Source organism: Garra rufa, chromosome 10 (assembly GCF_049309525.1).
Source record: "Garra rufa chromosome 10, GarRuf1.0, whole genome shotgun sequence".
Classification (NCBI taxonomy): domain Eukaryota; kingdom Metazoa; phylum Chordata; class Actinopteri; order Cypriniformes; family Cyprinidae; genus Garra; species Garra rufa.
Window position 1 is genome coordinate 11,185,474 of NC_133370.1, and position 24,774 is coordinate 11,210,247.

General features: G+C 35.5%; 1 protein-coding gene across 1 annotated transcript in view; it reads right to left on the reverse strand.

Moving 5' to 3' along the window:
- Positions 1-4,319: 4,319 nt before the first annotated feature.
- gpc1b (glypican 1b) overlaps positions 4,320-24,774 on the reverse strand; it is a 137,118-nt gene continuing 116,663 nt past the window's right edge. The window contains exons 4-9 of the mRNA XM_073848511.1: positions 13,994-14,159; positions 13,590-13,720; positions 13,383-13,499; positions 12,079-12,209; positions 11,699-11,874; positions 4,320-8,827 (exon numbers count right to left, since the gene is read on the reverse strand). Of these exons, the coding sequence (XP_073704612.1) occupies positions 8,619-8,827; positions 11,699-11,874; positions 12,079-12,209; positions 13,383-13,499; positions 13,590-13,720; positions 13,994-14,159 (930 nt within the window). The 3' untranslated portion in view covers positions 4,320-8,618. The remainder of the gene's footprint in view (positions 8,828-11,698; positions 11,875-12,078; positions 12,210-13,382; positions 13,500-13,589; positions 13,721-13,993; positions 14,160-24,774) is intronic.

The following is a 24,774-nucleotide window of genomic DNA, read 5'->3' on the forward strand; positions in this document are numbered from 1 at the left end:
CGAGTGATAAACCTAAGACTAGTTTGCAAATTTAGTTTTTTTCCAAAAAATGTGAAATACCCAAAAATCGGATTGAATCTGAGGTTTGCGTTTTGTCCGCCATGAGCAAAGGATTCCAACGACACCTGAGACTGATGGTTTAGGAGTTATGAGCAATTTCATACTTTTGTTCACTGTAGCGCCCCCGTCAGGCCGATTGGGGTGAGCCTTGGTCACATTGTAGGTGGTGGGAGTACTACCATCCCTCCAAGTTTCAAGTCTCTACGACTTATGGTTTGGTCTGCACGTTCAGTTTTACGGGGAGATTGCTGATTCTTGACCATTCTAACATTTACGATGGGTTTCAGCGCCACGGAAATACTTTTTGTGGGAAGAAAATAAATTATTCTCTTCTGTGTCAGTCTTTGACACGTGTTCAAAGGAGTACGACGCAGGAGCTGACAATTTTTGTTTTCATTGTGTACAAAAAAAGTATTCTCTCATAAAATTATGATTTCAATGATACCTGAATGTAGTAGTTGGACTGCTGTCTATGCGGGGTCAGAAAGCTCTCAGATTTCATCAAAAATATATCTTAATTTGTGTTCTTAAGATGAACAAAGGTCTTATGGGTTTGGAATGATATTAGGCGAGTAATTAATGACATTATCCCTAAGTAAATACCACTTTAACACAAATTAACACTTTTCAGAATTGATACATGTGTAAAATACCATGTCAGTAACACAGTACATGTCTAAAATAATCACAGTAGTACAAGAATGCTACTTTTTAGGAAGGAACAGCCAGAGAAGGTTAGAAAAACAAACCAATTCTATATCTAAAAATCAGAAAAAAAAGTTAAATTACATGGAAAAACAGATGCAATTTTCTATATTCAGTCTCTGAGTATTTTCCAATTTAATTTGGTGCAGGCTGTGTTTTGTGCAAACAAAACGAATGGATATAAAACCCTATGCTTCTTAATGTAGAAATTGCCCATCTGCTGTACCGAGCGTGGGGCTCTGTGTGTTTTGGGAAGGAATAAGATGCTATTTCAGTCCCAGAATAAAAGATAAGAGTTTTCTGCCTCTCCGCAGAGCAGTTTGCAATATAAATGATGTCTGTTGCAGTAATCAACCTCCACAATTGGGTGAAATTTACACAGACCCACCTGATCAGCAGGAAAAAAAAAGAAACCAGCATGAGTCAAGCATGTCAAAGAGAAAGAGATAGAGAGAGCGAGTTGTAGAACAAATGAGATTATGCAGAATAATCAATGAGACACTGATACTGATCCCAGAGCAGATACACTGGCATGAACAGATTGGCACAATTAGACAGGAAATGGCTGTTGACATCATCAGTCGTGTAGAGGGCACAGATGGGCTCTACCCAGGAGATGAGCAGGTGAGAGGGAGGAAAACAGTGGAATGGACCCTCATAGCTAAGAGGAAAAGATTGAAAAAGGCTGTGCCTGTTCTTTTGTGGTTTTCAGCAATAAAAGAGTGAAAATGGAATAAATGTGCAGAAAAGGGTAGTTTTATCTTAAATTTCAGTCTAACGGGACTGTTCATAGTCAAGACATGACAAGATACACACAGTTTCATAACGGCATATTGCAGTGCAAATATCTGCCAGATCAGATCTGTGGGGTATTTATAAAAGAGTTATGTATTTGTTTTATTGTCAGGTGACCAAGCGTGTGTAAAATTTAAAGGAGTAGTTCACTTCCAGAACAAAAATTTACAGATAATTTACTCACAAAACAACCTGTCATTTTCTAAACAAATTGGCAATTTTGATTTCTATACTTTTTTTTTTTTTGTTTACCTCAAACACTCATCTTGTCTATGTCTGCGTGAACTCTTGTTTTTTCCGTTCAAGACATTTGGGGTACGTCGAAAAACTCCCATCTCATTTTCTTCCCCAAAATCGTCATACATCGCTGCAGAAATACCAACCCAGTGTTTACAAAGTGAACATACAAAGAAGACCAAACGCCCTTTACAAAAAAAGGTAAAAGAGCGATGTAGGACGATTTTGAAGTTTAAGAAGAAAACGAAGTGGGAGTTTTTCGACATACCCTGACTGCATTGGCCCGGATTACACATTCGCATTGCAAAGACGAGACGAGCATTTGAGGCTAAAAAGTATATAAATTGTCAATTTGTTTATGAAAATAGCCGCTTTCGCTAGATAAGACCCTTCTGGGATCGTTTAGAGCTGCACTTAAACTGGATTTTGGAAGTTCAAACTTGGAGGGCATCATACATATCCATTATACAAAGAGAAATCCTTAAATGTTTTCCTCAAAAAATAATTTCTTTACGACGGAAGAAAGACATGAACATCTTGGATGAAAAGGGAGTGACCACATTATATGTACATTATATGTACATTTTTGTTCTGAAAGTGAACTACTCCTTTAAGGATTGATCCGTAGCTTCCCCCCCCTCGTCGAAAAGTGGTGAGCGGGAAAACCCGGACCGGAGTTCTTGCAGAACAAGGCAGGAATCCCGATCGCTCGCTCGACTCATTTACAATGTTCCTGACCGGTTTTTATAGCATGTTCGCTGCTGATGCAGAGCTACGCGAATGCTTTGGATTGTTTTAAAATAATTTTCGTCGAATTAAAATAAACTAAATGGCAAAATGTACTAAGAACCATTAAGTAGAGGAGGGTTTCTGACATTTGCCTTTACCTGCATTTGAAGACCTGTAGAAACGGAGGGTGAGGAAGAGAAAAACTAACCTGTGTTCACATGAGGTAAGGCCACATCTATTCAAGGTGATGTCTGAGGGTGATCTCAGGTCCATGGCCATCAAGTTGTCAAATTATTTGCTTGCAATGTTGCTTATCCACGTTATTTTTCCCGTTTGTACATTTTATGGGTGTGGCTTCCGGTCTCATCAAAGTCCAGCTGTTTTGTTAGCTGTAAAAACAGCTCGTTTTGCTGCTTGATATTGCAAATTGGTGTGTCTCACCATGTATAATAATGAATTGTCTTAATAATGAACACACTGGTTTGTAACGCAAACAGTTTTACCGTACTGCAAGTATTTTTCTTGTTATTTCCCTATAGCGGCTAATGAACCAGAAGTCTTGTCCACAGGCTTGCTTCCCTTTGAAGAATAAGGTGAAATTAGCATTAGATTGCTGGCAGGTGATATGTATAATTAGGGGGAGGGGACATGTTGTGTTCCGTTGTGTTCAGAAAAGTAAATATATACTAAACATGACTTAAAAGTTGACAGAATAAAAGCCACAAAGCTTCAAATATCATTACGTTTATAATTAGTACATGCATATGTTATAAAAGCATGAGGGCAAATCCAGCATACCGAACCATCTGTTTATATTTGAATAAACCCTTGTTGATAGAGTCTAAACATTAGAAAAAATATCAGTATATGCATGAGTTTTCTATTTTAAAAAGGGAAATAATCATACGTTATGGATGTGACAAAAAAGGACAGTTTTTGAAAGACTACATACTTTGTAGGATTTCGAATTAAAATGCACAAAGATGCAATAATACCCAACAAATAGAGAAGCAATGGCTCTTCACAGAACATAAAATTGTTACTTTATTTAAAATTTCATGTATCTACTTAAAAGGAATATGTACTGTTATGGATGTGACAATGAAAAATCATGTACTAAAAAATGCTTTAAAAACTTTTAAGAGAGACCTCACATATTTGAACCACCAAATGTTAACATCTGTGCTATCAGTATAGTAAACTTTATATATAGTTTTCATGGCAACATTTACATTTGCATGGAATAATGGCATTGCCATAGTTTGCTCAGTAAAAGGATGTTTTGATATATGTATTGGTTTGTAGTAGAGAATTTTATAATGACTAATATCTTAAGTAGCACGGGTATATTTGTCTACATTGTATGGGTCAAAATTATCGATTTTTCTTTTATGCAAAAAATCATTAGGATATTACGTAAAGATCATGTTCCATGAAGATATTTAGTACATTTCCTACCATAAATATATCAAAACTTAATTTTTGATTAGTAATATGCATTGCTAAGAATTTCATTTGGACAACTTTAAAGGCGATTTTCTCAATATTTAGATTTCTTTGCACCCTCAGATTCCAGATTTTCAAATTGTTGTATCTCAGCCATATACTGTCCTATCCTAACAAACCATACATCAGTTGAAAGCTTATTTATTCAGCTGATGTACAAATCTCAATTAAAAAAAAGGCAATTTTAGAATTTTATGTAAATATGCAAAGCACTTGGATATCATAACTCACGTCTGCGTGTTATAAGTGTGTACGTATGTGTGAACAAAATGAACATGACACAGGTATTTTCAAAATCTTTTGATCTATATAATTGACACAAGGGTTTTTTCTCTTTCTTTTTAAAGAACATACAACAACAATGGACAGATAATTTCCTCAGTCTCTTCGAAATGTTCTACTTTCAACCTCAAACACAAACTCCCCATTATTGTTTATTTAAAAACAAACAAACGAAAATAAGAAAGTATATACCAGAATGCATTTTCATTTTTTCATCTCAGCACATTTTCGACAATATCAGCCACATTCATCAGTAAAGAGCGAGTGGCAGTGCCACTGTTATGCCATTGCACCTAGAGGTGGGGCTGTTTACCCGACCTGGGGTCAGACTACTAACTGTCAGTGATTTAACAAACGTGCTAAAGACAGTTAAGACTGATTTCAGGTCAGATTCACTCTACAGATAGTTAGTGAATTGTGCCACGGGTCTATATCTCCAACCACATCTGATCCAATCGATCACCAAACAATCTGCCTGTGGGATATTTCTCTGTTATCGGCACCTGATCATGTGACGTAGTCATGCGGACGTGGCCGCGTGCATCATGCAAAGTGCAGCATTTCTAAACTAGAGGGGAGTGGGCGTTGATCTCAATGACCCGGTCAGATCTGGACGCCACTTTTATAGTGGCGAAACTGAAGCACTTCCTCTGCAAAGCCAATGGCTTAACCTTAATCATCATTCAGAACAGTTACATAACTTCATGTAACCTACACAAAGTTCAATAAAAGAGCAAAAAGTTGATCTCTTTTCAGGTTTGGTCAAAACATGTCATTTTCTCTTAGGCCTCAAACTCTATGCAAGTACAAGAACACAAATGCTTCTAGGTATGCTTGATTTTACAATGCGATATGAAATGTGTCTCAATCCATCCATTTTCCAAACCACTTAACCTCTGTAGGGTCACGGGAATGCTGGAAATTAGTTTCAAAATGATAATGTAACCTAAATATGAAAGGTGTGCTATGGCACTTTTTACCTCAGAGCGACTTAGCAAGCTAGTTCAAAAAGTCGAATAGTCACCATGTTAATAGCTATAGCAACCTGAGCACATCCAGTTCAGTAACGCAAACATGTGACAGTAACTCTATCGCCTCCTTGAGTACTAAGCTGTGCTATTGCTACATTAATGCACATTAGTATGCATGTTTACGTTATTTCAACCAACCAGCTATTCTCCAAACTGCTTATCCTGGAAACTGGCCTCAACGTTTTTCAACGCAAGTATGAAAGGTGCATTATTGTGGGCATTAGCAAACTTTTTACCTACTATAATGGCGAAGCAACAATGACCTTGAGCACGAAGTTATACTGCTGTTACATTAACACAAAAATGCACACTAGTATGCATACTTATGTTATTTCAACCAACCATCTATTCTCCGAACCAGTTATTCTCTGTAGGGTCGCTGGAAATTAGCATCAAAGTATTTTATAAAATGTAAGTATGAAAGTTGCACTATTGTAGGCATTAGCCAACATTTAGCTAACTTTTGACTTACTATCATGGCGAAGCAAAAGTTTGAAGTGAATGTAGCTTAGCAAGCTAGGACAAGTTAGTCCAACGGTCAACATATTTGTAGCTATAGCTACTTGAACAACAACATTCGATTGAGTAACGCAAACATTTGATGGTAACTCTATCATCCCCTTGAGTACTAAGTTGTGCTGCTGTTACATTAACACAAAATGCACACTAGTGTGCATGCTTATGTTATTTTAACCAACCATCTATTCTCCGAACCAGTTATTCTGTGTAGGGTTGCTGGAAATTAGCCTTGATGTATTTTATAAAACGTAAGTATGAAAGTTGCACTATTGTGGGCATGAGCCAACTTTTAGCTAACTATCATGACGGAGCAACAGTTTGAAGTGAATTTAGCTTAGTAAGCTAGTTCAAGTTAGTCTAACAAGCAACATGTTTGTAGCTATAGCTACCTGAACAACATTAGATTCAATAATGGGAACATTTGATAGTGACTCTATCACCCCCTTGAGTACTAAGTTGTGCTGTCACTACATTGACGCAAAAATGCACATTAGTATGAATTTAGCTTAGCAAGCTCGTTCAAGTTAGTCCAGCGGTCAATGTGTTTATAGCTACTTGAACAACAACGATATTCGATTGAATAACGCCAACATTTGTGGTTAACTCTATCGCCCCCTTGAATACTAAGGTGTACTTTCGCTACATTAACGCAAAAATGCACATTAGTATGCATGTTTACGTTATTTCAACCAACCACCTATTCTCCAAACTGCTTATCTTGGAACTGCTGGAAATTAGCCTCAACGCAAGTATGAAAAGTGCACTATTGTGGGAATTGGCCAACTTTTAGCCAACATTTTACCTACTATCATGGTGAAGCAACAGTTTGTAATGATTTTAGCTTAGCAAGCTAGTTCAAGTTAGTCCAATGGTCAACACATTTATAGGTACTTGAACAACAACAACAACAACAACATTCGATTCAATAACTCAAACATTTGATGGTAACTCCATCACCCCCTTTAGTACTAAGGTGTGCTGTATCTACATCAATGCAAAAACACACATTAGTATGCATGTTTACGTTATTTCAACCGACCACCAATTGTCCAAACTGCTTATCCTGGAAATTAGCCTCAACGTATGTCAACGCAAGTATGAAAGGTGGATTATTGCAGGCATTAGGCAACTTTCAAACTTTTTACCTACTATCATAGCGAAGCAAGAGTTTAAATTGAATTTAGCTTAGCTAGCTCGTTCAAGTTAGTCCAGTAGTCAACACATTTATAGCTACTTGAACAACAACAACATTCGATTCAATAACGCAAGCATTTGATGGTAACTATCGCCCACCTTGAGTACTAAGGTGTGCTATTGCTGCATTAATGCAAAACCGCACATTAGTATGCATGCTTGCATTATTTCAACCAACGATCTATTACTCAAACCACTTTTCCTTTGTAAGGTCATTAGGACGCAAATTAGCCTTGGTGTATTCCATAACGTAACGTAAGTGTGGAAGGCAAACAATAACGCAAACATTTAATGGTAACTCTATCACCCCCTTGTGTACTAAGGTGTTTAGCTACATTGACACAAATATATGAGTATGCATGCTTATGTAATTTGTGTTTACATACTTGCATAGAGTATGATTCCTACCTCCAAGTGACACACTTTCGTTGGTAAAATGCTATGCAAATGTTGCGCAACAACGTTTTCACATCAACATTGTGCGTGTACTGTACCATAAACAGTCCAACTTGTCTGCTAATGGAGGGCCGGGTGTGGGGCTGGGAAATATTTGAGACACACATCTGTGACTCGCTGAACTAATCTAATCTGACATGGATGCAGCATGTATTGAGTACACTTGTATATTTGTAAAGTAAGTACTTACAAAGCAACACTTTCTCTGAAGTGTACTCAACCATAACACACACACACATCTCTGAGGTTGGAATCGATATCAAATTAACAATGTCCAGAAACCCCTCCACATCCCTCTGATTTCATTCTCCGGCTTGTCTTTTCCCGTGTGTAAAATCCCTTTCTGAGATGGCGGTCATCATATATCTGTCCTCTGCCCGTCTCTTTCTCATTGCTGGTGCATAAACGTTTCATCCAAAATATTGCTCTAGTGCGTTGAGGGTCCTCAAGGATATACTGAAAATGTGACTGTTGTTAGTACACGTTTATTTACATCCAGAGTAAATACATGTTGTGTTTTCTTTAAAATGGCCCCTGAAACCCATTTGCAAAGCGGAGTGCGGAAACTAGTACAATAAACGAGAGAGAGCGACAGAGAGAGTGAGACAGCTGGTCTCACGTTTTGATGATTAGAAAAGTTTAAAATGAAGATAAGAACACGCGGTTCTTTCAGATGTTTCGTTCACTTTGATCGAGTACTGAAGGACATTCTCAAGCTTGAGAAGCCAGAGATGTATTATCTTTTTGGGTCTTAATTAATAAATAGAATGATTTTTGAATAAGGAAAACCAGCATGTTTTGGTTGTTGGGGTGGATTTTCATAACTATTGTTATAGATTGGTGCATTCTCAGAGACCTTTTTCACCACAGACATAAAGACAAGCAAAAGACCAGCTCTAGGGGTGTCATATATCAAATAAGAGACAAAAAAGTACACAGATCTAAGAATATTCCATGGTGTTCTTATTCAAGACAAAAAAAAGTGATGCATTCGCCGGTTTCCGTTGATGTTTGCATGTTTTGTTTTGGCAATGTGACTAACCCCGCCCCTCCACAATCAACCCAGTCCTGTACTCAGTCCCAGTTGGTGGAATTGCCTGTCAATTATCGCCTAAACAGGACTGTGACCAATAAGAGAAGGTAGAGGCTGATGCAAGGAAGGTTCTGGCTGCTTCTTCCATTCACCACCTTCTTGTTCTCTGACGGATAGGCGTATTCGTTGGGTTTGTCCGTGTTTGTGGGCGATAAACGTGTATCACGGGAACACTGATCGTCGGGACACTCTCCACTTCCTGAACCGCTGATATCGTCACCTAAAAATGAAAACACAACAAGGATATTCTTGAGTTGAAGTAAGAGAGCTCAGGAACATCCTGTCATGGTATTGTTGTGAACACGTGGCGTTATTTTTTTTCCTTCGCTCACAGAAAGTATTCTCGAAGCTTCATAACATTCGGGTTGAACCACTGATGGCTTATGGGCTATTTTATCAATGTCCTTACTACCATTCTGGGTCTTGAACATGGAAGTTGCGTTGTTGTCTATGCAGGGTGAGAAAACTCTCAGATTTCATCAAAAATATCTTAATTTGTGTCCCGAAGATGAACGAAGGTCTTACGGGGTTGGAACGGCTTGTGGGTGAGTAATTATTGACAGAATTTTCATTTTTGGGTGAACTGTCCCTTTAAGAATGAATAATTTATTATTTTTCATAGTAAAATCCACAGCAAATTTCTTTATAAACTGCAGTTTAAACATTTGGAATCAGTAAGATTAAAAAAAAAAATATTAGTAAAAACTAATATTTTTAAATAGTTTTACCATTTAAATTCTGTTTTAATATGTTTAAAATGTAATTTATTGCTGTGATGGCAAAGCTGACTTTTTAGCATCTTCAGTGTCACATTATCCTTCAGAAATCATTTTAATATGCTAATTTGTTGCTCAAGAAGTGTTTATGTTGAAAAAAAAAGTTGTGCTAGTTAATATTTTTGTGGAAACAGGAATTATTTTCAGGAGTCCTTTAAAGTTCAAAAGAACAGCCTTTTATAAATATATAAATGCATTTATAAATGTCTACACTGTTTATAAAAGTAATAATTTGTTTTAAAAGAGACACATTTTTAAACAGTAGTATATGTCTATACTTCTACCTTGTCTCAGTACCTTTGGATGTGAAATACGTACCAGTAAATACATACCACTGCAGTTTCCAACAGAAATGAACACTAGAGGCGGTAAAACAGCTAGCACTTGTAATCGTTTTTGTACACAGTTAGAATTATAGCTTCATGTTTTGTTTTTCTGGACATAACAAATTTTGCTCGGTAGCTCAACCAGCACAGAATTGGACTTAGGCTGCAGAATGCTTGGGTACGAATCTCGTGAAAAACTTGACTCACGATGAAAGAGCTGAAAGATTCAAAATCGGAAAAACAAGCTAAAATGGCATGCTTGCGACTGCGTTTTTGCATCACATTTGCTTTTGTTCATACTATCGGGTAGGTTTTAGGTGTAGTGCAGCTGAAGAGTATTTTAAAACGTCATGGAGCATTAGAGTTATAGTGTCACTCAATGGACATTTCAAGTCAGAACTACCATACAGTGCCTTGCGAAATTATTCATACCCCTTCATTTTTTTCACATTTTGTTATGTTGCTGTCTTATGTTAAACTACTTTAAATTACTTTTTTTCCCCCACATCAATCTACACCCCCTACTCCATCATGGCAAAGCAAAAAATAGGTTTTTAACATTTTGCAAATTTATTAAAAATAAAAAACTGAAAAGATCGCGTTGCATAAGTATTCATACCCTTTTCTGGGACACTCGAAATTTAGCTCAGGAGCATTCATATTGCTTCTAGATGTTACTACACTTTGAGTGGAGTTAAACTGTGGCAAATTCATTTGATGGAATTAGAAAGGCACACACCTCTCAGAAAAGGTCTAACAGCTGAAAATGCACATCAGAGCAAAAACCAAGTCCTGAGGTCAAGATAACTGCCTGTAGAGCTCAGTGACAGACTTGCGTTAAGGCAATGATTTAGGGAAGAGTTCAGAAAAAATCTGCTGCATTGAAGGTATACAGAAGTATGTAGCCTCCATGATCCATAATGGAAGACGATTGGAACAACTAGGCATCTAGAAAATGTCTGCCAGCCCCCATCCAAGCTGACAGAGCTTGAGAGGTGAAAAGGTGAGGCAAAGAATGGCAGATAATTGCCAAATGCAGATATGCAAAGCTTGTCACATCATACCCAAAAAGACTTGAGGCTGTAAAGGTGCTTCAACTATGTACTGAGTTAAAGGTTGTATCAGCGATTTCTAGCCTAAAACATAAAGTGTCAATTTCAGCTGACTTTTCTTCACGATCCGCTCGCTGCCTGCCCCATAAATTGTCTGTGAAAAAACCGCGTCTCTCTGGTCAGCCTAGGGTCCGAGATATGCCAAAAAAACAATCGGCGCTATCAACTATTCCACAGATAAACAAACAGTGTTCCAACCAATCAGCGTCAGGGGTTTGGTGTTGTGGACTTTCCTACTGGTGCAGGGATGTGAGGGAGGCGGAGCGAAAGTCCACAACACCAAACCCCTGACGCTGATTGGTTGGAACACTGTTTGTTTATCTGTGGAAAGGTTGGTAGTGCCGATTGTATTTTGGCGGATCTCGGACCCTAGGCTGACCAGAGAGACGCGTTTTTTTCACAGACAATTTATGGGGCAGGCAGCGAGCGGATCGTGATGAAAGGTCAGCTGAATTTGACACTTTATGTTTCAGGCTAGAAATCGCTGATACAACCTTTAAGGGTATGAATACTTGTGCAATGTACTTATTTCAGTGTCTTATTTTTAATAAATTTGTAAAAATTTGCAAATCTGGTTTTTGCTTTGTCATTATTATGGTGAATGGTGTGTAAACTGATGTGGGGGAAAAACTAATTTAAAGCAGTTTAACAATGCTGTAACAAAACGTGAAAAAATGAAGGGGTATGAATACTTTTGCAAGGCACTGTATATACATTCATCTGTTCTGGGGGAAAAAATGAACACTCTATTAGCGCCACCCAATGGACATTTCACATTGAATATGTCATGAAACGTACATGGTGGTACGTATTCTGTGTCTGGTGAAAAAGTTCTCAGAGGTGTGTTTTTGTCATGAGATCAGGTTGGTATACTTACTAGTATCCTGGAAGTCCACATCATTTCCATTGATGGCGTACTTGAGTCGGTTGATCATTATCTTAAGCTGCATGATCTGTTTGCGTACAGTCATGTCTGGTTTGGTAATGTCAATCTCCACCTCAGGATTATTGATCTGACTGGCCAGCCCGTCTCCCATCACTTCTGGCAGATACCTGACAGAACACAACAACAAGAAAGATGCAGGTGATCTGTTTGAGTGGCAGACAGACATTACTGTGCTATCTGTTTTCCCTGGCTTTTGAAAAGCTGCAGATGTTGTACTACAAAATTGCTATAAAATAATCTTGTAGTCACTGTGCATGAATGTGAGTTGTTTCTATCAAAACTAAGGTTGAATGAGCTCTATGCGCATTTACCTGTCCACACTCATTCCGTTCCAACATCTGTCTGCTTCACTCGGTCCAGACTCGCGATCCACACACAGTTTTCTGGGCAAGTGGACCCAGTACTGCATCATATCCCTCAACATTCTGGACACATCGGATAGCTGAGAGAAAGAAAATGGGATGGAAAATGTGATCTCACAAACAGGGTCATGGATAGCAACGGGAAAATATTTATAATTACAAATAATAAAATAAATAACACTTCAGCTGTTGTTTATCCATTTACAAAATGTTCCTACTCAGCATATGGTGACATTAATCATTTTGCACATTATTGAGCCTAAGCAGTTCACAGGAACATTAACCCTATAAAGCCTACTGTGTCATATTTGATACCCAAAATTTTAAGGCCTCTAAATGATCAAAACTTTACTGAAAAACCTGCTGTACATAATCTACAACATACAGTTGAGGTCAAAAGTTTACATACCCCATTCAGAAAAATCCTTAAGGTACCACAAGTTCTTTGGTTTTCCAGCATTTTTTTGTGTATTTGACTGTATGATTTTTAGAAATACTCATATGCAGCTATTACAGAAGGTTCAAACGCTCATTGATGCTCCAAAAGTAAAAACCATGCATTAAGAGCTGCGGGTGAAACCTTTCTGAATTTGAAGATCGGGTAAATTTAACTTATTTTGTCTTCTGGGAAACATATATCTTCTGTAGCTCTGAAGGGCAGTACTAAGTGAAAAATATATTTAATATATTTAGGCAAAAATTTACACATTTTCATTCTGTTCTTAATGCATCATTTTTCCTTCTGAAACATCAGAGGGTGTTTGAACCTTCTGTAATAGTTGCTGAGTCCCTCAGTTGTCCTCAGTGTGAAAAGACAGATCTCATAATCATACAGTCATTGTTGGAAAGGGTTCAAATACACAAAAATGCTGAAAAACTAAAGAATTTGAGGGACCTAAAGGATTTTTCTGAAGAACAGCGGTCAGTTTAACTGTTCAGGACAAACCAGGGACTCATGAACAACTATTACTAAACAAAAAAAGACAGCTGAGGATCATTGAGGTAAGAACACAAGGGGTTGTAAACTTTTGAACGGGGTCATTTTTATTCAACTATTAGTTTCTCTCGTGGACAATAAACAATAACATGCATTTTATATAATCCCTCTTATTTTGATAGAATAATTAACATTAAACAGAGTCTGAAGGGGGTTGTAAACTTTTGACCTCAACTGTTCCTTCTGTCTTTTTTAGCAAGTAATAGGCCTTTTTAAAAGTGAGATCTACTACTGCAAACCATGTGAACGCACTCACCAGTTTCTCTAGCTGGGCTCCTGGGGTGCTGCTCACTTCTTCTGCTGTGTTTCTCCCTCGCTTAATCTGGTCTTCAATTTTGGAGTTCTGAGCTGGAGAACCACACGCCTGAAACACCTGAGGAACAAGAAAGGGTTCTGGTTAACTCTAGTTCAAGATTTACATCAGCAGGAGTTTAATAAGAAGGGTTTATACTGCAGCACTGACTTTATTGTTGAACGTGTTGAGGTTGTCTTGCATGTAGAGAATAGCTTCAGCAATGCGTTTAGGCAGAGACAGAACCACCGAATCCACACTGTAAGGTCGGCTCAGTTTGTCAACTACTTCCAGCATGGCATCTACACACAAACACAAACACAAACGTCTTTATATCATGTTGACTTTCATCATGTCATCATATACAAAACTGCCACTGCATTGATTTCGGAAGTATTTTTTCCATTCATTTTTTCCCCATGGAGATTTTTTAAAAGTCTTGGTTGAAGCATTTTAAGCCATGAACCAAACCAACAAAAAAAAAAACATTTCTGAATGTAGAAAATGAATGGAATTTTTACTTCCAGAACCAGAGCTCTTGTACTCTATTAAGACTCTATCTTGGCCCCGCCTACCTGCCAAGTTCCTCCACTCAGAGTCCAGATCCGCTTGATTGGCGAGGCAACCCTTCATGACATTCTTACAGAAGTTTGAGCAGGGCTTGGCAAAGGCCACACCACTACAGTGAGGACAGTAAGTCATTTTCATGACGGCGCGCACACATTCAGTGCTCAGAGACACCTGCAAGAGAGAAACAAAGGGTTTAGAGAACAGCTGAAGCATATTTATTCTGACTCATGTAACCAAAGAAATTGCCCTGTGAATTGTTTTGTGTCACACATAATGAAAATGTGATAATTATATCCTGCAAATAAGTCTTTGTCAGTTCTTACAGTGTCCCATGAGGGCTAAGGATATGGGATGGTACATTTTAGTATGATTATTGCATAATACCCATGATGCTTCTCTACACATACTTTCTGAGTAATCCCCATGAGGTTGCAGATGTCTTTCACAATATTTCCTCTTTATCAGAAACCTCCAACACTCTGATATTAAAGCATGGGATTCATTTAGGGCCCCTTAGGGAAATGCAATTACTTAGGGTAGGATAGAAAAACGTGACATTTGCTTGTATGTTAAAATGAATCTAATTTCACGGATTTTGGAAGCAAAATGAGTTTTTGTGTAGGTGTAAATAAAAATGCAATCAGCATGATATTTGATTTCTGTAAATGTACCTGATTTCTTTCTGTCGCAACTGCATTAGGTTGCATGAAACATTCAGTCACAGCTGCGACAAGCAACTTTGACACAGTTTCACAAAGATGAATGTCAGTAGCTGTATATTGCAATGACTTGTGTGAAGTAACCAGCTCTTTATATTCTTTAATCAAAACTTTTAATGCAATCCAATGATGAAACATTTGCAATCACTTGCATTTCTTTGTTATCGAGTGGGAGTCGTTCAGAAAGCAAAGGAATCTTGTGGACTTTGGGTGGTGGGTCCTTTTGGCAGATAAACGAGCAGTGTGAATAAATTTGCATTTCATTGTAAATTGTACTTTTAAATTCAAATTGAATCAGACAAGTAACCCCAGATGACATCAGTGCAGTTAATGCTGAGCCACAGTTCTGTCATATGCGTTCAGCTGGATAAAAGAAAACTCCACTTCCCAGTATTAAATCTGGACGAAAACTACATTTCACAACATTGTTGTAAAAAGTTTTAAAACTGATGTCTCCAGATAAAAATGTAAGAGCGAAGATCTGGTTTTCAATGCAGGACATTACTCAAAAGTTGCAGAGGTTTAGTTAATTTCTAATCACAATAACAAAATCTATTCTGCAGGTTATTTTGTTACTCCAGTAGGAGGCGACAAATGACTGTTTTTAGGTCACTGAATCACTCAACCGATTCGTTCAAACTTAGTGATTCATCAAGAAGTGAGATAACTCTTTATGAGTAAGTCATTGAAACTATTTGTTCAAGAACATGTATTCATTGAGAAACAAACTACTGACTGTCTTTATGAGCGAGTCATTGAATCATTCACTTAATTTGTTCAAGAACATGTATTCACTGTGGAACAAAACACCAGGCTGTCTTTATAAGCGAGTAATTGAATCATTCACTCAAATAATTTGTTCAAAAATGCTGATTTATTCAGAAACAAACCATTGACTATCTTTATGAGTGTATCACTGAATCATTCACTCAAACGATTAGCTCAAGAATACAGATTCATTGTAGAACAAAACACCACACTGTCTTTTTAAGTGAGTAATTGAATCATTCACTTAAATTACTTGTTTAGAAACACTGATTCATTCAGAAACAAACCATTGGCTGTCTTTGTAAGCGAGTAATTGAATCATTTACTCAAATGATTTGTTCAGAAACACAGATTCATTCAGAAACAAACCATTGGCTGTCTTTATGAGAAAGTCATTGAATCATTCACTCAAAATTTAGCTTAAGAACACAGATTTATTGCAGAACAAAACACCAGACTGTTTTTATAACAAAGTAATTGAATCATTCACTCAAACTATTCATTCAAACATAATTCATTCAGAAACAAAACACTGGCTGTCTTTATGAGTGTGTCATTGAATCATTCACTCAAAATTTAGCTCAAGAACACAGATTTATAGCAGAACGAAACACCAGACTGTTTATATAGCAAAGTAATTGAATCATTCACTCAATGTAATCATTCAAACACTGATTCATTCAGAAACAAACAACTAAATGTCTCTATAGGCGAGTCACTGAATCATTTACTCAAAAGATTAGCTCAAGAACAGATTTATTTCTGAACAAAACACAAGACTGTCTTTCAAAGAGAGAAATTGAATTGCTCTTTCAAACATTTGTTCAAACAAACTAATTAATTCAGAAACAAACCATTGACTGTCTTTATGAGTGAGTCCTTGAATTATTCACTCAAACGATTAGCTCAAGAACACAGATTTATTGCAGAACGAAACACCAGACTGTTTTTATTACAAAGTAATTGAATCATTCACTCAAACTATTTATTCAAACACCGATTCATTCAAAAACAAACAACTAAATGTCTTTATAGGCGAGTCACTGAATCATTTACTCAAAAGATTAGCTCAAGAACAGATTTACTGCTGAACAAAACACAAGACTCTTTTTCAAAGAGAAAGTGAATTGCTCTTTCAAACATTTGTTCAAACAAATTGATTGATTCAGAAACAAGCCATTGACTGTCTATATGAGTGAGTCATTAAATCATTCACTCAAACAATTAGCTCAAGAACACAGATTTATTGTGGAACAAAACACCAGGTTGTCTTTATCAACGAGTAATTGAATCATTCACTCAAAAGATTTGTTCAAAAATACAGATTTATTGTGGAACAAAACACCAGACTGTCTTTATCAACGAGTAATTGAATCATTCACTCAAAAGATTTGTTCAAACAAACTAATTCATTCATAAACAAACCACTGAATGTCTTTAAGAGTGAGTCACTGAATCAAAAGATTAGCTCAAGAACAGACTTACTGCTGAACAAAACACCAGACTGTCTTTCAAAGCGAGAAATTGAATCATTCTATTAAACATTTGTTCAAACAAACTGACTGATTCAGAAACAAACCATTGACTGTCTTTATGTGTGAGTCATTGAATCATTCACTCAAACGATTCACTCAAGAACAAAGATTTATTGTGAAACAAAACACCAGCCTGTCTTTATAAATGAGTAATTAAATCATTCACTCAAAAGATTTGTTCTAGGGATGCACCGAAATGAAATTCTTGGCCGAAGCCGAATAATAATGAAATGCTTGGCCGAAGGCCGAATACCGAACGCGGTGTTTCGCATTTTTTTCCATTTATTTTGCCAATTTTTTCACCATTACAATAATTAAATAGTAAAAATTTGCTTTTTACTATTTTGTGTTGCTTTTCAGAGAAATAAATCAAATAACAAAAATACAATTTCAAAATATTTATTTAACACTGAACTAGGGATGCACCGAAATGAAAATTATTGGCCGAAAACCGAAACACCGAAAGAATTATGCCAATTATTAGTACCATTGCATTTATGGCTATGACTGTGTACTAATCTTACTAAAATCAAAGCATTGCAATTGCATAAATTAATATTAACGTTTCAAAGAATAAATCAATTATATTAATTTAAACAATTGTTATCAATCAAATATTATATTACTTAAATAACATATACATATATTTTACTGCCTTTGTTTAAATTGTTTACATTTTTATAACACATTATCTTGTGGATCCATCAGTTCACATTTACAGCTCTATGCGTTTCTCTTCCAGCAGGAGGCACTTTCAGAATAATATTACACAAAGCAGCGCAGCAAATGACTTTGAAACGTGCAGCGCTCATATTTATTCAATGGATAGCCTTTTGAAGTTTCATCACAATTCTTGTCTTTCAGTCCCCACATTTAAGACCACCTGAAATTATAATTAAGACTTTCTTAACCCCTAAATAAAACTGCAGTCATCAATGAAAATTAAGAGCTTTATTTAAGTCTTTCAAAAAAACAAACCTTACACAAAATACGTTTCTTTTTATTTTTTTCCCACCATGTTCAGGGCACAAGAAAAATATTAGGCGACTAAATTAATATCAGCATATAAAATATTATCGCCTCTTATTGTCTCTGAGAGAATGCACGTCAGATGCTGAAAGCACTGTCAGTTTTCACTTTCACTTTAATATATTGCGCAGTTTTCACGTTGCTTGTGTGATATCCATTGGCTCACCTCCATGGTTTAAAACAGAAATATTTATAAAAATACAGTATATAGAAAGGACATATCTTTAAAATATTGTGACGTAACACCAACGTAAAGCCATTGTTTTTCACTCACTGAAAGCTACATCTGTCTCTGCTCTCATCACTGGCTGTACACACGACTGCAGACACACCCCCTCTTGAAATTTCGGCATTACATGTTTTGCAAATCGCTATCCGTGGGTCTTTCTCGGATATACTGATATACGTCCACACCGCAGATGTGTTGCTTCAGACAAGCACGTGCAGGCCGCGGTTTCTGTTTGCGTCAATGTATTGTTTTGGCCGTGTTGTTTCAGTGATAAAAGTCTTTCGGCAGAAAACCGAAAATGCACTTTTTTTTTTCAAAGCATCATCCAGAAACAAAGCATTGACTCTCTTTATGAGTGTCACTGAATCATTCACTCAAACGATTAGCTCAAGTCTCACTTTATAAGTGAGTAATTAAATCACTCACTCAAAAGATTTGTTCAAACAAACCAATTCATTCAGAAACAAACCACTGAATGTCTTTAAGTGTGAGTCACTGAAACATTCGCTCAAACAATTTGTTCAAAAACATGGATTCACTGTGGAACAAAACATCAGAATGTCTTTATAAACGAGTAACTGAATCATTCACTCAAATGATTTGTTCAAAACCACAGATTGTTGTTAATTGTGAAACAAAACATTAAATCACTGAAACACTGAGTCATTGAATTGTTCTCTTAAATGATTTGTTACAAAAAAACAAATTCATTAAAATGCGACAACGTGTTTTTGTAGGAGGCACCTATTAATTCTGTTGTGACTTTGTTAACAGAATATTAATGGTAATATTGTGTCAGTTACTCAGTGTTAACTTCTCGTTTATTAAACTGTTATAAAAACAATATCACACTGATATTGTTCCAACCAATAGCACTCTTGCTTATGTATGTAATGACAGCTATTACACAAAATGTGACTGGGAAAGGCACTACATGACATGGCTAGCAGATTCACGTCACTCTAGATATTTATATACATATACTTCACTTTAAAGTGAAAAGAAGCAGCATCAAGGGAGAAAGACATTTTTGTCACATGCTGAGACATAAATAACTTGACTGGACTGAGGTAAAAAGACTTGCATCAGACTCCTACATACACACATAGACATACACCACCCTTCAGGGAGACCTGGCAGTGCTTGTTACCCGAAGGATGACTCAAGCCCTCGCTCTTTAATGAGGAGAGAAGAGAAGAAGGAGAGAGAATAAGATGAGAGAGAGAGATACAGAGAATAGACAAATGGAGTGAATGTGAGAAGAAGGATGTGTGAAGATGCACAGGAAGCTCCGGGGAGGAGGGAAAGTGAGGAGACAAGAAGAGAGAGAGAGTATGAGAGAGGGAAGCGGAGAGATAGAATAAGTTGAGGGAGGATAATATGGCACATCAAAGCCTCTGAGCATCTGTGATTCATCAGATCAGAGCAGGATAGAGTGAGTTTGCTGCCCAGTGTACGGCTCAGTTCTGACACCGGACCCACATTTGGGAGCCTCTTGGACTTCAGTTCTGGAACGCCAGACTCATGATATTAATATTTATGAATCAATTGATTGAACCAATCTGCAAATTCACCATTCTCTCACTGAATTGGTCTGGGTGTTTCATACTAAACATGATATAAACGTTGAACACTTAGCAAATTTTGCTAATTAAATATGTCTATTTATGTAAACATTTAATAAACATTACATTTTCAGACGGATCATGTGAATACGACAAATCATTATCAGCAAAACCATAGTTGATTTACAACAAACGAGATTTTCATATTACTAAAGAACTATTTGCGTAAAAGCCAAAGTATCCACCTTTTTTTCTAAATAATATTAAGCACCGCCAGTGCTAAAGTTAAAATACTGTGTAAAAAAATAATGTGTGCTTCATTTTGTAGACAAAATCACACGAACTTCACCCTGTTCAGGAGCTATATGTAAATAACTGAATAAACCCTGAATGAAAAATGTAATAAAACTGAATAAAAAAATAAAAAAGGTAAACTGTGACTTTTTAATCTCACAATACTTTTATTTTGAGATAAAACCATCTGGTGTTTTGTTCCACAATAAATCTGTGTTCTTAAGCTAATCATTTGAGTGAATGATTCAATGACTCACTCATAAAGACAGTCAATGGCTTGTTTCTGAATCAATCAGTTTGTTTGATCAAATGTCACTGAATCATTCACTCAAACGATTAGCTCAAGAACAATGATTTATTGTGAAACAAAACACCAGACAGTCTTTATAACCAAGTTAATTATTCACTCAAACCATTCATTCAAACACTGATTCATCTTTATGACTGAGTCATTGAATCGTTCACTCAAATGATTTGTTAAAAAACACATTGACATTTTTTTTTCTCACAATTGCGAATTAAGTCATTAAGTTATTGTGTATTATTAATTGTGAGATATAAACTCAAAATTCTGAGAAAATATCAGTCTTTTTTCCCCTCAGAATTGGACTTTATAACTCGCAATTGCGAGTTTATATCACACAATTCTGAGAGAAAAGTCTGAATTGTGAGTTTATATCTCTCAATTCTGACTTTGTAATTTGCAATTGCGAGTTTATATCTCGTATATATATCAAAACTTTATAACTTGAATTGCGAGTTTATATCCCGTATATATTAAAACTTTATAACTTGAAATTGCGAGTTCATATCTCGCAATTCTGAGAAAAAAGTCAGAATTGTAAGTTTATATCATGCAATTCTGAGAGAAAAGTCATAATTTTGAGTTTATATCTCAATTCTGACTTTATAACTTGCAATTGCGAGTTTATATCTCGTTTATGTATCAAAACTTTGTAGCTTGAAATGGCGAGTTTATATCACGCAATTCTGAGAAAAAAGAATTGAGTTTATATCTCACAATTTCTGACTTTATAACTCGCAATTGCGAGTTTATATCTCATTAATATCTTGAAACTTTATATAAAAATGGAAAAAAAAATTTATAGCGAGTTTATATCATGAAACTTCATAGCTTGGAATCGCAAGTTTATATCACACAATTCTGAAAAAAAGTCAAGTTTCTATCATATTTCTGAGAAAAAAAATGTAGAATTGTGTGAAAAAAGTCAGAATTGAAAGATATAAAATCGCAATTGCGAGAAAAAAAGTCATTTATCTCACAATTCTGACTTTCTACCTTGAAATTGCGTGTTTATACCACGCAATTCTTAAAAAAAAAAGCCAGAATGTGAGTTTATTTCTTGTTTATATCTCAAAACTTTATAACTTGAAAATGCAAGTTCACATCATGCAATTCTGACTTTATAGCTCGCCATTGTGAGTTTATATTGCGAGTTTATATCTTGAAACTTTATAACTTGAGATTGCAAGTATATAACGCAATTCTGAGAAAAAAAATGTCAGAATTGTGAGATAAAAAGTCGCAATAACAACAACAACAACAAAATAGTGGAGACTTCACAACAACAGACACATTGACCCACATTGACAAGGGCTTGTTTTATCGGTTTCTCTAAATGTGCTATAATGTAGGCAACAAGGCATATTTATTCAATATTTGCCAATATAACCTAAAATTGGCAATATATGTCAAAATAATGAAAATCCAAATGTACATTTGGGAGGCACTTGTTCATTTAATCCTGCTTCATACCATAAATATTTCATGCTTCATATTTCATTGTAATGTTTCATATATCATATTTCAAGGATATAGAAGCATCTGCTTACCTCTAGTGACATTTCTTTCAGCATCCCTCCTACTCCTCTATTTGTTAACAGTTAAATTACGTCTATTATGTTCTAGCAATAACAAATATTATATTTTTGCTTTAATTCAAGGGGGATTTACAGTAATTGCTTGAGCCGAGTCCCATATTAAATATGTTTATTTAATGTGCAAGTAAAGTGCTGTAGGCAACAACGTGACCTTATATGACATTAATCTCAATTGGACTGAACTGGAACACATGAGAATAACTTGTTTGTGGAACTGTTTGAAGGAACCAAACTCGCAGAAATGAGTCACAGTTTCCGAACACTAGGAACTTGTGTCTAGAGATTCTAAACATTGTAGGTTTAGGATCTGAAACCTCCTATTGCAGTGATTAAAAAATGACAGCAGATGGAGGAAAGAACTGAAAAAAAAAAAAAACAGTGTGAGACAAACTCATGCTCAATCTTCACGTACAGTTAAATTTGAGTTAAACATCTACGCCTATCAAGCACTCGCAACATCTCTAGGCCTGTATTTTACTTGCAATCCAGCCTTTGCATTCTAATGAGGACTCTACTGCACATATGCCAGAATCTATTTGGCACCAAAATCCCAAAACAAAGGGCTTAATAGAATTAGCGGTTTAGCTAATGCTATGATCGCTAGAGGTTAATGTCAGCAACGGTGTCTAATGTAATCCTTTTATCTGTTGCCATCTTATCGCCTCACGTTATTAATTTCAGTCGCGAATCAGAGACCCCGGGGAGCAGATTACACACGTATTCCTGATTCCTGATGATTAGAAGAACTGCTGGGATATGTGTCAGGAAAACATACCAAACAGACCACAGCAAATCTGATCAAGAGCTTTGGAGGAACAGAACAGGATACAAGCGCAAAATTAACTGAAAACACTTTTGGGAGATTTTTCTTGGACCGAAATGAAACATTCTTGGACCAAACATCCCTAACCAAAAGTGGTTCAGAGAAGGCCAGACTGAATTAGACTTAATTAAGCTTAAATAGGCTACTGTCGACTTTGTTTATCTAAAGTGGTTTAGGAAGTATGCTGTTTGCATGGAAAAACTTTTAAGTCAAGCTGGGTGTATTCCACTGGGCGGCAAATGTTGTTAACAACCGAGATACAAAGTTGTCGTCCTCAAGTGGGCTTTAGTAATGTTGAGTCGTTTGACTTTTATGCTCACCAAGGCTGCATTTATTTAATCAATAATACTGTAAAAAGTTAAATATTATTATTTTAAATAACTGTTAAATAACCATTAATATATTTTAATTTATTCTTGTGATGCAAAGCTGAATTTTCAGTATCATTACTCCAGTCTTCAGTGTCACATGATCCTTCAGAAATCTTTAAATATAAAGTAAAATGGGTTGTGAATGGGGTTTGACATTCTCGTTATACGTGAGATCACCACCTTGTCGGTTTCACAAAATTTAGAGTCAGTAGCAATATCTCTCTAGGCATGCAATCAAATCATATGAAGTGCCACTGAACTATTTCAAGATAACTTGCCAGAGCTTATTGCTCTCATTACGCTTTGTGTGAACAATTCATAATTATAATCTGCTTTGGGGAAATTAGTAAAACCCACATGAAGCAGAAGAACATATTTAGAGAATCACAAATGAGAAATGAAAGTATGGAGGTTTTGTGGACTGCAATGCTAATTACACTGGAAAATAAATAAATAATATCCCTAATCATTATTTTAGTCTTGCTTTATAAAAATATCTAAAAACATCCCTAAAACAAGCTTAACTTAGTTGAACAGCAAAATTGTGTAAGATACTTATTTTCAGAGAATATATTTTTCCCCTGCCATTAAAAGCAGGTAAAACATAGAAGGAAATGTATGAAAAGGGTAACAAAAAAAGTATAATAAGCATTTATGACTATGAAGTATAAAATCTATTTAGAAGATCAAATTAAATAAAATAAAAAAATAAATAAAAATAAAACAGTAATATTGTGTTCTGCTTAATATTTTTGTGGAAACCTAATAGAAAGTTCAAAAGACCAGCATTTATTTGAAATAGAAATCTTTTATGATTCTGTACTATTTAGATGAGTACAGATAAAAAATAATAATAAACAATAATAATAAATAAATACAAAAACATTAATATTGTGAACAGTTGTTCTTCAAAATATTTTTTTTGGATACCTAATAGTAGGTTCAAATAAACAGCATTTATTTAAAATAGAAATATTTTATGATTCTCTACTATTTAGGAGACTCCACTAAAAAATAATAAATATATAATAAAATGAAACTAAATAAATAAAATACGGTAAAAACAGTAAACTGTAAACAGTTGTTCTGCTTAATATTTTTGTAGAAACCTAATAGAAAGTACAGAATCATAAAAGATTCCTATTTCAAATAAATGTTGTTCTTTTGAACTATTTAGAAGACTCCAATAAAAATAAATAAATAAAATAAAATTATAAAATAAAACAAAATTAAAAATAATAAAATAAAATAATAAAAAACAAGGGAAAAAAACTGTAAAAACCGTAATATTGTGAACAGTTGTTCTGCTTAATATGTTTGTGGATACCTAATAAAAAGTTCAAAGGAACAGCATTTATTTAATATAGAAATATTTTGATTCTGTATTATTTAGAAGACTCTAATAATAATAATAAAAAAATAATAATAAAAACAGTAATATTGTGAACAGTTGTTCTGCTTAATATTTTTGTGTAAAAACTAATAGAAAATTTAGAAGAAAGAACAGCATTTATTTGAAATATAAATCTTTTATGATTCTGTACTATTTAG